The 14,098-nt window shown below is 42.2% G+C and overlaps 1 protein-coding gene across 2 annotated transcripts in view; it reads right to left on the reverse strand.

Annotated features, from left to right (window-relative positions):
• The window catches only part of ttyh2 (tweety family member 2), a 63,409-nt gene that overhangs the window by 24,368 nt on the left and 24,943 nt on the right, over positions 1–14,098 (reverse strand). For both annotated transcript variants that reach the window (XM_085761770.1, XM_085761769.1), the window contains exons 3-4: positions 13,213–13,324; positions 1,839–2,059 (exon numbers count right to left, since the gene is read on the reverse strand). In XM_085761770.1, the coding sequence (XP_085617896.1) occupies positions 1,839–2,059; positions 13,213–13,324 (333 nt within the window). The remainder of the gene's footprint in view (positions 1–1,838; positions 2,060–13,212; positions 13,325–14,098) is intronic.

Genomic DNA, 14,098 nt, shown 5'->3' on the forward strand with positions numbered 1-14,098 from the left:
GAACGGGATCACAGAAACAGAGCCCACAGGTGGATGCTGAGGATGTGGTGGGATTGAGAAACCTCATAGGCAGCCAGAGCAGCAGTTAGCTGCAGCAACGACAACACGAGCAATAGCAGCAGCAGTGATAGCAGTGGTGACAGCAGCTGCAGCAGCAGAGCAGGAATGATCCAGGTAGACAGAGGGTTTAAATAGCCCACCTTCCTCAGATGAGGGGAGCATGTGACTGATCAGCTGATCAGGATTGGCGCAGCTTGAACTGGCACCGCAGGCTTTGCATCATTTAGTTTTAAGTCTAAATTTCTGAATAAATACTGTGTGTATTTATCTATGGACTGAGCACATTGATATTCTCACAGTATCAAAACAGAACCTAGACCTGCTTTATAAAAAGAAGGATATCTCACTTTATACTATGTGGAACCTTTAATTGAGACCAAGGATCTTTTTGATCACATTTAATTGCTGTATAGCCTCTGGAAAATCAAAACCTACAAACTGTTTGCATCCAAATAATCCAACAACATCAAAAACGGAGAGAAAATAATTTAGTTTAGAGTCTGTTTCGCTTTGGGATGTTATTAAAATGGATGTGGAGCCATTCCTGGCATAGATGATGGGTATATCACTGCTCTGCAATTTGTATTTTATGACTCAGTAAAGTAACATGACAAACCCAGTGTGTGAGCTTGGAAAGTAAACAAAATATTTCTGGATGAGTACACTGAAGACAGACAGCCAGCGCTGAGACAACAACACTTAGACTTTGATAAGTTTAATCAAACACACGCAAACACACACACACACTCTGCCGAAACTCACACACACGCAAACAATTTGCTTGGTTGAGGCGGTGCTAATTAGTCCATTAACAGTTTACAACGTCTGGCTGTCTGCTCTCTCGGTCTGTCTGCTCTATTAGTGTGACGCATTGTGGGGTATTGAATTATCGGAGAAGCAGTGGAGTCACATTGCAGATCAATACAAACACACCGGCGTGTCTGTTCCTGCAGACTCCACAACAATAACCGCTGAGACAACACAAGGCCGGGGGGGTCTGTCTCTGCTCTGAGATGATAAGACTATGACTTTAATGGTTTTGTGACAAGGCCTTGGTTAATAGTTCATAACATCCCATAGTTGTTAAAACCACCGCACCGTATTATGAGGCTCTATGCGAGTTGATGCAATGACTGCTAATGATTTAATTGGATGCTGCGTCCCACACAGCCATGTCCGCAAAGGGTGTTTTTATTCACACAAGTGGATGATGCACACATGCAAGCGCATTATTTCATCCCATCGACTAAATATCATGTGATATATTCAGGTCATAACATGCAGAATGAAACAACCTACACATGAATTATCCATTCATCCGCGCGTTCGGCTGACAAATTGCTCGGTAATGGTAGGTATAAAAAGAGCTTAAGTATATCTTGCATCTCCAGGAATCATCTGTATTTTGTAATTATAACTGTAATGCTTATAAATATGTGCCGCTCCCGGCTTCTCCAGAAAAAAAACAGCACCATCGTGGCTACATATAAATAACTTATTCCAAAGATGTTAATTGCTATATTTCAGAAACTACTAATTAACATTTCAGAGATGTTTGTGTGCTGTTCTGCCTGCCACAGCATACTGGGTGCACTATACCCTTGAAAATATTCATGATTACAGTAAATAGCAGTTTAAACTTTGGAGGGAATCCACTTGGATGGCTGCCATTTTGGGGCGGCTTTCACTTCCTGTTGAAGTAGAAGCCTCATCACCACCTCAAGCCCACCGCCCCGCACTGTACAAGCACCGACACATGTATTTCCCGGTTTCCTCACCTGTAGTACTCGATGTTTGCCGTTTGATCAGCGATGGTTGCCAGGTTGACTTTGGCCTCCTCCCAGTCGGGCAGGCCCAGCAGCTGTTTGATCACGTTGTCGGCCATCTGCTGCATGAACTGCAGGGTCTGCACGTAGTCGCCCCGCGTGGCAAAGATCTCGTCCAGCCTGGCGAGGTGCTGGTGCAGACCGCTCTTCATGCTGCCCATAGTGCCGGTAACCTGCCAGAGACCAGAGGAGACGGAGAAGGAGGTGAGATGAAAGACAGAGCAAGAGATTTTAGAAGTTGTGGTTTTTTCATCCTTGAGGGTGGAAGGTTACAGACTGCAGGGAAAAAGTTCTTCCTCCTCCAAAACAAAAACACTCTCGAGCAAGAAACTCTAAATCGTGAGCCTCTCTCTGGATGCTACGTTTGTGCTCTTGCCATCAACTCCAACCTATACATTCATTTATATACTACTTTCCAGCTCTGTGCAGTTGTGAATTGTTTTATCACACAGAGGGAAGATGTCTAAATATAGATTTTCTTTTTTTTTTCTTTTTTGTTGCTCTAAGCGAATCACTCAACCAGTCAACTGCTGCTCTTGCAGAGCGGTTCAGTGGTTACACTGGGGGAGTCCTGGGGAAACAGCCGCATTATTGTGTGTGTGTGCATGTGTGTGTGTCCAAGCTGCTTCTCCAGGCTGCTGTTATGTGCTACAGTGTGCTCTTAAGGGGAGTTATTGCTGGTAAAATCAGCATCAAAGTCAAACTTCATCTTCATGTGTGTATTGTTGTACATTGTAAGAAGTTTTCTTCCTCTTCTTCTTCTCGTCACCCTTATACATTCAGGCTGGCAGAAAATAAACACACTATAATCCTATTTCCTGATTAGCTAAAATGGTGATCTTTTTTGATTTTTTATTGCTAATTATAGAAGCACTCTGGGAGAAAAAAATCAATTCACATAAGTATCGCAATATTTTTTTGAACGATTTTTAAATCGATTTTTTTTTCAAAAATAAATGTTTTATTTATTTATTTATTTTTTTATATTGTGCAATGTGCATTTGTTCACCTTTTTTACACACAGAGAGTCCAGGTTTTGAAAAGGGTTTAAGTTCTCTTTATAATGGAGTGTGTTAATTTATAGGCTCCTACAGTATTTGTGTGCAGATAAATGTTAAGCAGTTTACCTCAGTCTGTATCTCATTTTGTCAGAAAGGTTTCAGTAGCCTGTTTTTTTTATACTCTTTTATTTTTGCCTCTTTTATGCGGTCCAGGCTTTTGAAAAGAGAGTAAATATTGCTGCTGGGAAATATGGTTCCTGGAGTAGTCTGTAGACAATCATAATCATTCAACTGTTTCACTGGTGTTAAAAATGCAGACTAAAAATCGAGAAAATCGGCAATATCGTAGAATCGCAATTTAAATCGAATCAGCATCGAATTGAATCGGGAGAAAAGCATATCATCCCAGCCCTACTAACATGCTACACCATGATGGTGAACAGGCCAAATCCACTTCTCTGACTCACACAGCTGCTAGCATCACTTAATTATTCAAAAATAGTAACGTACACACTGACAAATAACAGGTAACACAATTCATCTGGTTCATAATTGAGTTAAATTCTAGTAGCTGTGAGGCGCAGGTTTTTTGTCAAGCTGCCAGCAGTGTAACACACCAGTGTGAGGAGATGACAGTGTTTTTATATTCTCCACCTTTCTGCAATAACAACATACTGACAGTGTTCTCGGTGCAAAGCACAGCTCTGGAATCTGCTCATGTTTAGGTGCCTTTGGTCAACATTTACTCTGAAAAAAGTTTCCCCAGTGACCAAAGGTGAGATTAGCCTTAAACATAATATAAGGGTGATCTGAGCTGCCAATCAGTGGCAGGCCAGAGAGGGAGAGGACAGAGTATGTGTGTGTGTGTGGGTGAGCAGGCATAGTGAGAGTGGGTGTTTGTTGAAGAGGTCCATTTTAAGTAAACAGTTCAGCTTGGAAAACAGCCAGAACGAGAGCGCCCAGAGGTGAAGTAGTAGGTTTTTCTGCTGCAGAGTTTTGGAGGTTTTTTTTTTGTATTCCAAGCCTGCTGCTGTAGTTTGTCAGACTATTTTCCAAAGTGATGCCTCGCTAACAAGACTGATAATTTGTCAACCCATTAAAGCAGTGAAAGCATGTAGACAACCAGTTCCTCAAGGGGAAATGCACTTTTCTAAAAGGAACAAATACACAAACAAAAGACAATCTCACTCATTCATTTTGATACCTCACAAACTCGACCACACGATATGATAAGATATGATATATGATATGATATCATTTATGAGGAACAGGTGCTTCACATTTCCTTTGGACTAATGTCTCTGTACTTTGCTTAAAGGGAGAAAATTGTTTACAGGAAGAGACATCCTGCTATTTGATAATTAAAAAGGGTAATAAATGCTTTCATTCAGCTCTGGGTACTTGGCATTCAGGAGAGAGACAACTCATATTGTTGCTATGTTTGTCAGGGACGGGGGTTTGCTGGGAGCTCAGACATGAAGGGGTTGGGTGGAAGTAATTAGCTGGTTTTGCATTCAACGTGCGGCCCACACTATGCGGCCTATGGAACAACTGACAGACGGAGAAGCTAAAAAAATATATATAAAAGACAAAGAGAAGACGAAAGAAAAAGACAGACCCTACATGGCTGATGGGGTACTGTCTGCTACACCTACAAAAATATGTTTTCTCAGATCATTAATTGCCTCACTCGGTCACGCAGACAATTTTTCTTTCAACAAAGTGAAAGACATCAGAGATATTTTCACCTACAACACTCCCATTCCTAGTTTCTTGAAGTTAGTGTTACTTTTGCTGCTCAATTATCTTCCTCACTGTGAGCTGTGACTCTTTATCTTTTAAATTTAAATGTAAGATAAACTTGGATTAAATTATTTTTTTAAATGGGGTGTGATCCTTTTTTCATTGTCTCTGCAATTAATACTGTTTGAATGTGAAAATTGCGCAAAAAGCAATAACTACACAATACCACTAAACCGTGTTCAGAAATAAACAATTCATTTACTTTTATGATAAAATCATATTTCGTATTTCACTGTATAATTTGAAAATTCCCAGTCCCCACTACGTGTCTGTATAAAAATGCTGTGAAGTTATTATTGACTGTTCCAAAACTTACAAGATTTGAAACATGTATAATCACACAAATGTTGGCTTCAATATTTTAAAGGTCGTTTATTGCGAAAAGTAAGATTTCCATGTCTGTTTTGATTACAGATGAGGTCTAGGTTCTATATTAATAAAGTGAAAATGCCAAAGCTTCAGTCCACAGAGAAAAGCACACAGCTTGTATTCAGAAATTGAGCCATAAAACCAGCCGTCAGGATTTCTGCAACTTTGTGATGTCACAAGAAAGCAGTCACCAAGCCCCTCCCACCTGAACACATCATCTGACCTTGCAGGATTTGGTTTGTCTGAGAGTTTTGACCTGAAACCTGTGTTAATTGTATTGTATCACTCAGAAGACAAGCAGCTAATAAGCAGAGAGACTCAGAGCATCCTCTCTTCTGATTGGCTGACACTTACCTGCTGTTAGTGGAGCCTGAATATTAATAAACACAGGACACCGTGTAAAATTTGAGACCCTTAAATCACCAATGAAGCATGACATTGAGTCAGAGATTTAGAATAACATGCACATGCAGGATTTGTTATCTGATCACTCATCAATACCGTGTCCTCCTTACACTGAGGAGATGGAATCGCAGACGAGAAATGAAGGAATGTATCTGATCCTCGCCTCCATGTGCAAAACGCTCTGGGAGAGAGCCAATCCTGCTAATCTCTCCTTCGTCTTGGGTCTGATCCCCACTGTTAAAGTGATCTGCACCGATCAAGCAGATACGATTCCCTGCCTCAGTCTTCTCATTTCTTTATCTCGGTCTGATGTTTTGAGGGCACGGAGAAGCGCTCGCCCGCCTCGCATCTTTTTCTAAACAAACAGAAAGATGTGCAGCGGCGTCTTCCTGGCACGGAGCTACTTTACCGTGGGATATTCACTGCGGCGCGCCGGAGGGTGAACGACAAACAAAAATATCATATAAGGAAAAACCTTATAAATGACAAGTGGCCTCAGGCTGAAAAAACTGACAATGCCGTCAAATATCAAATGTAGATTGTAGCTAGAGGAACGGAAGGAAAATGTAGATCAATGCACATTTGGTAAAGGTTCTCGTTTACATGAGCGTGTGTTTATTTTTGAAGGCCCTAAGCACAACTAGGAGGGCTGGTATGGTCACACAGTCTTATTTCCTTTTCCCTGCTTAAAGGACTCTACTATGAAATCCTCCCTAGTTACACTGAAAACCTTGGTATTCATGATTTCCATCTTTGAGATAAACCGTTAGATTCGTGTGGAGAACAACTGCATTACTATTATTACTTAATAATGACTGTATCAAAGCATTTTTCCCATCTGAGAGTTCCTATCGCAGGATCAAGCGCGGATAAAGACTCTTTGTTTAAGTTTGTGTGTGTTGCCCCCGAGCTTCACCATGCTGCCTCTCAGACTCTACACAATATAAATCCCACTTCCTCCAGACTCGGATCTTTATCTCAAAGCTCTTTCGGGGCTGGTGCACGCCCCTCCGAGGACGTGATGCTTTCGAGATGAGTCTGAGAGAATTAAGCAGCAGCGAGCGAGGCTGCAAAACAACGGTTTTCATTTAAGGCGCAAAGTAAACCACCCGGAGAGTGTCCGTCTCTAAATGAAAGGGAAAATTGTTGTTTTCTTGTTTCTCTTAAAAGCTGCGAATCACCACTCTATACAGACCGGTGCCAGACTAAAAAAGTGATGAAGACAGATTTCATGAATGTTTGGCTTCTTGGAGTGTGAGCTGCTTTCAAAGTTTTTCTTTTGATAGCTGCGGGTCACTGAGAGGGCCTCACTCTGGATCTGGATCCCTGGACGCCTCCCACCCCCACCCCCACCCCCACCCCCAGCTGCCCTGTGAACTCATTTTTGCTGCTGAGCATCCAAGAATCATTTCACCACTATGTTCAACTACCTTTCTAATAATCACTTAATAAATGAAAGCCAATGAGCGAATTTGTCGGAGTTAAACAAAAGCTAAGATGCTTTTCTTCCTACTCTAACTCTCCGTCTCTGCATGATAGTGGAAGGACTTCCTTCAATTAAAATTGAATGTGGGAGCTGGAGCGTGAAATGGAACATGGGTCTGAAGTGCCTCTGCAGCTCAGTCACCACAAAGATAGAGACCATCTTCACCGCTGGGTAACGAAGCTCGGCAGAACATCTCTTTAAAAATATATTCTTCCCTCCCTCCCTTTCAGATACTTGATGACCACAGAGCTCTCAGAGAGTTTTCCTGCAGAGGGACTATGAGACGTTTATGGTGTTCGTGAAACATCGAACTGATTTTTAGAAAACCTGGTGGCCCCGCAGAGTGTTGTCCAAAAGTGGGATTGTGATGGCAGAGAAAAAACAAAACAACTTAACAACTCTGCAGTTCGGCTCCTCGGAGAGTATAAGAGTTCACGAGAGGAGGAGGGGGATTTTAACAGAGAGTGGTTTCGGCTACAGAGATGACTTCAGTGCTTTTCCTTCAGCTTTTACAAGGCTGCCCATCCAGCCTGGTTAGAGACACAGGAAGTCATCCATTAGTCATATCTCTATTGGACCACATGAGCCCGGACTAGGGGTGGGTATTGCCAAGGACCTCATGATACGATACGCATCACGATACTTGAGTCACGATACGATACGATATTGCGATATATTGCGATATTCTACATAGTTCACTGAAAAATGTAAAAGGCATTATGCATCTTAAAATCCGAGTTGTATGTACATCAGACGATAGTGATAATTCATGGGACAAACTGAGTCAAAACAATGTAATTCAAATTATCCATGCCATTTTATACAAGTGCAAGTTACAACAACATATTTGCATGTACAACACACTGTCTGAGGTAGCAGTACAGTGACACCTCGTGGAGCAGAGGTGCGGAAGTCGTACTGCATTTACGTCTGAAACATGATTTATTATTTGAAAAAAAAAAATTGAAATTTTTTTTTTTTTTTTGAAAAATAAAATAAAATCGATATTTAAATATTGAATATCGATATCGTATCGCGGTATAAAGTATCGCGATATATTGCCATATCGATATTTTTGCCCACCCCTAGCCCGGACACCTATTAAAAACGCATCTGGACCTCAATGAGAATTTTACACTCGCGCCCAGGGATAGCAGCTGTCGGACGAGTCCCGTAAAAGGTCAGATAGTGAGTGACGTTTGATGCGGAGTCGCAGAGGTCTTTTAACGTTAATGAGAAATATGACATTAGAAATAACAATGACAACAAACAGCGCGGCGCTGACAAGTTCAATTGACAGCAACAACAAAGAAATCAGGACAGAGACAAATAACAAGCTCAGAAGTTCTGAACACAGACGAGGAAACGAGCCAGTACAAGCAAGAAATAAAATGGAGCAGCTATTCATACCAGGAGCCCGTCTGAGTGGATAATAAAAACAAGGACGAGGGAGGAATGCTAAGGAGGAAGGAGGAAGACTGAATTCTGTGCAGCGATTTGGCGACGTCCTATAAGGAAACACGGAATACAGGAGTTCAACGTGGAGCAAAGGAACATCAACTGGTGCAATGGTTTAATGATGTAGGATATTGGCTCCGAGATGAGATATTTTAAAAGGTTGTTTGTCTTATATCTGAGGACAACAACCTCAGGGACTTCCTGTTTTATAGTCCCTTCCACCTGAGGGAAAGATTGTGCCTCCTCCTCCTTGAATGTTACACATTTCTCGCCTCACTGCCCCTAAAACACCACAAATTGTGCAGGCAGAGATGATGATGATGGTGGTGATGATGCTGATGCTGTGCCTGCTCTGAGTTGATGATGAGAGGACTCACATCCAAAACATCCATCAGTTTTCTGTCTCTTATCCTGGTCTGGTTCGAGGCAACAGGGAGGCTTTGGTGGGAGGCGGCACAAAATATGGTACTGGTCTTTTCTGGAGGTTTGTGTCGTCCCAAATGAGCTGCACCACTCTGTGAAGGGAACTCATTTCAGAGCCATTTCTACATATTCCTATATGCAATCTAGTTCTTTTGTTCACTTCCCGAAAGCTCATCAAGAACAGGTGAGGACCGGAGCTGTCGGGGCTTCGTCTTCAGCCTGGCCCTGCCGCATCAAGCTGCATTCATACATGTAGGTTTACACTTAGTGCAAACGTGCACCGACTCCTTAAACATGTAATGATGCATGAGCAGCAGCAGCAGCAGCAGCAGCAGCAGCAGAGGCACCACATACTGGGACTGTATGAACACAGCTGGTCATCGGAGGCTGCTTGAGTTTTAACTACACGGATAACACACACACACACACACACACCTTACAAAGCTGATTCCACTGCGAACAAAAATGTAAACACAGCTCCACGCTCGGTTCTGCCCTCTTTCATACAACAACAAGACCCGAAGGACCCGAACCACTTGAGCTCTTTGAGGAGGGCGACCGACGTCTTAGAGATATTTTTTCAAAAGGACAAAAAAAAAAAAAACAGGTCAATTTGAGAGTACGCACACGTCGGAGCAGTGTCTATAAATTCTGACTCACATCACAGGCATTTGAACCTCACCTGAGTAACTGGGACTGTTCATGTGGAGTCTATCCAGACACTAGCAGGATAAATATCTGGCGTGTACACAAAGAGTAATGGGAGGGTGCATCATTCTCCACTCCAATTATCTTTTGAATTCTTCTTCTCTTTTCTTTTTTTTTAATCCCTAGTTCCCTCACATTATGAATAGCTTATTAAAGCTTACAATGTGAATGAATGGAGAGATGTTCATGTTTGTAATTATGTAGCCAGCCAACATCCAAAATGCGCTTGAGCTCCGGCCAAATGCTCCGACGTCGACCCAGTCCACCTGATGACTGCAGGCTGCCAAAAAAACACCCATCTCCAAACAATAGAGTTATTATTAGTGCAGCTAAACACCTCCAGTGTCACATCGGTCCCATTACTGCATCGATAAAGTATGCAGGCCTGGCTGGAGTCCAGATTTTAACAGCCCTGTTGATGTTTCACTGTTTGAAAGTGAAAATGCACAAAGAGCTTTGTTAATTTACACTCTAGCTAATGAATGTGTGTGTGTGCGCGTTCATATACACATCATAAGCATATATTCTAGACCGTAACTAATCAAGGTCTTGAACAGAAGATGAGAAAAAAGCTTCTGCCAATAATGAGTCTAAATTCCTTCCTCTCCTCTCTTACACATTGAATCTTTAGAGACTAACACTTCTAAACTCCAATTGGAGCCGGGCTAAAAGGCATTTGTGTGGGCCAGAGGGCAGTGAAGCCGTCATTGTCAATGATTTCAATACCAATTTCAATCCTCACTCTGCCAATCAGACAGCCAGCATTGCTGCCTGTTCTTCCCCCATCAAAGGGCTTTGTCTCCTGGGCTCATGGTTGATTAGGTGGGGGGAGACTGGGAACCGTGTGTGGTACACTGGGCCCTTTGTCCGACTGAAGAAGTAGACTCCTTAACAGTCTTTAGCTGCTTGCAGTGAACTCACTCATGCACACACACACACATGCATGCACTCATACACTCACACACAAGCAAATACGCTCACACGCATAAGATGCTAGAATAAAAGCCACCATGTCCAATTATGTGTTCACACATCGCAGAGGAACACACCGACAAGCTCTCACATCAGCTACATGCTAATGATTTCTCTCCTCCAGCCAGTGGGACTTTGGTAAATGAACATGGCCAAGAGCTTTACAAGATTAATAGGGGGTAATCAGTGAACATCAATTCGTACATTGTAGTACGACAAAGATATATCTCCTCGGTGTTAAGTTGATACAAGTTTAATGTGAGAGACTGAGTACTGATGAAGTGGAGTAACTAAATAAAAAAAAGAAAGAAAGAAAAGAGATGTGTTTGCGCATTACGTGAGAACTAATCCCAAGTGACAGTCTACAGCAGCGCTACTGATCTTCCAACATCAGTAGTCATACGGTTCTGACATGATTCTGGCGTAAATCATTTATGAGGTGCAACAATCAGCTGCCAGACAGCTCAGATCTAGTTTCCATTAAATCCTTCATCAGTGGAAGAAGTCCGAAAAATGCCACAGAAGCGAGCCGTGCTGAATGCGCTGCGGGCTTCGTACCCTTTCAGCACAGTGTTTATTTCCGAGGCCATACTGAGTCACTGCACTGAGTGGCTCACATACCATCGCATTAATCTCCATTAACGCAAATGGAGACTTAATCCCGACTCTTCGACAGCAAGTCACCCAGGGTCTCCGCCTGCCCTGATGCCACCGTGGTCACACATGGCTGGATCGCTGTTGGTCACACACCAACGATGCAACAACACACAGTTCATTTTAACGCACATTACATTCATCAAACTATGATATGATGCATCATATACAGTGTTTCATCTTAGTGATCATAAATAACACCCCTCTGCAATTTAAAACAAAAAGATGAATATGGTTTTGATTCCTAAAATGTAGGACTGGTACCAAGTCTGTCAACACAAGTCTTAAAGGGATAGTTTAACATTTTGGCAAATTAGCTCATTGCCATAATCCCTATAGTCATCAAATACACAATCCAACAACTTCAAAACGCTCTCATGGAAGAGCTGTGACCTGCACATTCACCACGCTATGAGATAATAACAGAATGAAACAGAGTTGTTTTCAAAGCAATGCTTGCCGAAAAAATGCCTTCAATGGGAAAGTGCATGAATTTCGTTGAATTCTTTTTTTCAATGACAATAAAGGCAATCTAATCTAATCTAATCAGCAGTTTTGCATGAATTTACCTCAAGAACAACTCTGTCTCGTAACGTTCCATTATTATCTCATAGCGTGGTGAATGTGCAGGTCACAACTTGTCCACGAGAGCGTTTTGGAGTTGTTGGATTGTGTATTTGATGAGTTTGATGAGGGAAACCAAGAAATCCCATTAGCCTCCGTAGCGTAGCTCTGAGCAGCTTGCGGCTCTGCTCCGCCATTCTAAAAATAGCTTGCACCGACAATTGAAGGTAACAAACCTACTCCTAAAACTATAGGGATTATGGCAATGGGCCAATTTCCCAAAATGTTGAACTATCTCTTTAAATCAAGTCTCAAATCAGTCTATACAAGTAAACAATTCAAGTCTTCAGCCATTCTGGGTGAGTCCAAGTCTCGAATCAATCATGAGGCTCTGGTCAATCTAAACAAGTCTCAAGTCAGTCGGTGGACACAAGACTCATGTCTCAAGTCAAGTGTCAGGTCAAAAATTGCTGATCTCAACTCAGTCTGTACAAGTCCCAAGTAAAGTATTGAGTCATTCTATGCAACTTGGAACACAAGACTCAAGCTAGTCACAATAACTGTTACGTCATTGATCGTGAATGTTGAGTGAAGTCTCAAAGGAAAGCTCAAGGCCTCGAGGCCTGAGTCCAAAAAGTTGAGTCACAAATTATCACTATTGTGATGCAAGTTTGTCTCACGTCTCAAGTGTACAGCCCCGATGATTGTGCAGTACTGCAGACAGCCAAGCCAAGCTGCCAAGTACGTTCTCTAATAATGTTGACAGGTAATTAACTTTCATATCACCTCAAAAACTTTTACAAAAATGCCAGTGGGAGAAAGAAAAAAAAAATCCAACAGTTTTAACGTATCTGAGTTCGACTCTTGTCTAAATTAAGAAACATGGCTTGTCATTAGTGTGAAATGTGCAACAGAGAGCTCCATTTGGGCGTCTGTGTGATGAGCGTCTCTGAGATGGGAAGTGAGATGGATAAAAATAGAAGAGGATCATGCACATGTACTGTGCTAAAGTGAGCCCAAGAAACACACAGGACGAGCCTTTGTTTCTGCCTAGGCCACAGTCACAGGGAAAGTGTGTGTGTGCGTGTGTGTGTGAGAGTTGTCTGTCTGGGAGGAAAGGGTTTTTGTGTGGAGAGGCTGTCAATTTGTGTGTAGTGGTAAAAAGCCATAAAGAGACCATAAATACATTTAAAGGCATACTAAACGGAGTCCTCCGGGCTTTCTTGTGCGCGTGCGTGTGTGTTGGTTTGTGTGCTTCTATGGGTGTGTATACAACATTTCTGGAGCCTTCACTCCGAGCTGTTTGTTTCTAGCTGGATGCATCTCGCATCTCTGAACTTGTGTTATGAAATCGCCCGAAGTGAACTGCTGAGCGCTTTCAGTTTGTTTTCACCGCTAAAAAATAAAAAACACATGACTTTATTCATACATACAGGAACCTTATGAGGTGTGTGTTTGACGTGACACCTTATGTGTTACCTACCAGACTGTCCACGCCGCCCAGTGTGTGATTGACATTGTACAGGGAGTAGGTCAACTGGTACACGCCGTCGTTGGTCTCGCTGTTGCCATAGAAACCCACACCCACTGCGACGCTGCGGAGACAAGAGGCATGGAGGGACAGGTGAGGCTTTGATAAATTAATGAGAAGAACAGAGTACAACAGCAGCTTGTAAATCCTCTCCGTCCAAGGTGATGTCCTTTTCTGTCACTGAATTCAAAGTGCGTCAGACTTAAAGCCATTATTAAAACCCTTGCTGAATTAAAAACATGAAACAACCTCAAAGTGATTTTGCGTCTCTGTTCTGAAACCCTGCACTATCCTGCGGTGGAAATATACCACCTACAAGAAGAGTGGCACAACAGGAAACAACACCTACACGACATTTAATGAATATTTCATGCCTTCTTTTTTTTTCCTCCCTGAAATTTAGGCTTTATCTCAAAGCAGTATCATCGATTTTCCCATCAAGCCGACATTTATGAAAACAGGGAGGTAAACAGTCGGGGGCAATTGGAGACAATCCCTGGCAGAAGGCAGAGCTGTGAATACATATGTTAAACAGCATGATTGACAGTGCATTGGAAAGGCAGAGCTTTGTTTCTTTCATGAAGGAGCGTCTTGCAATACCTCCATAAAAAGCATTCATGCCACCATGCAGCAACTCCAAGTTACTTTCTTCTTTTACTTTAAATATTGATAAAATATTCCTCAAAGAAGTGCATACAAATAAGTGTCTGGCACTGTATTCTGTGTGCTGTAAACTCACTTTTTTTGATGGGCATGTTTATGCAAACCTCAAAACACAACGGTTTACTACAGCAGGGAAAACAAATATACTGTATCCATAGTGCACGGACAGCATGGT

The sequence above is a fragment of the Trachurus japonicus genome, chromosome 19, assembly GCF_045865225.1.
Source record: "Trachurus japonicus isolate A0001 chromosome 19, Traja_1.0".
Lineage (NCBI taxonomy): Eukaryota > Metazoa > Chordata > Actinopteri > Carangiformes > Carangidae > Trachurus > Trachurus japonicus.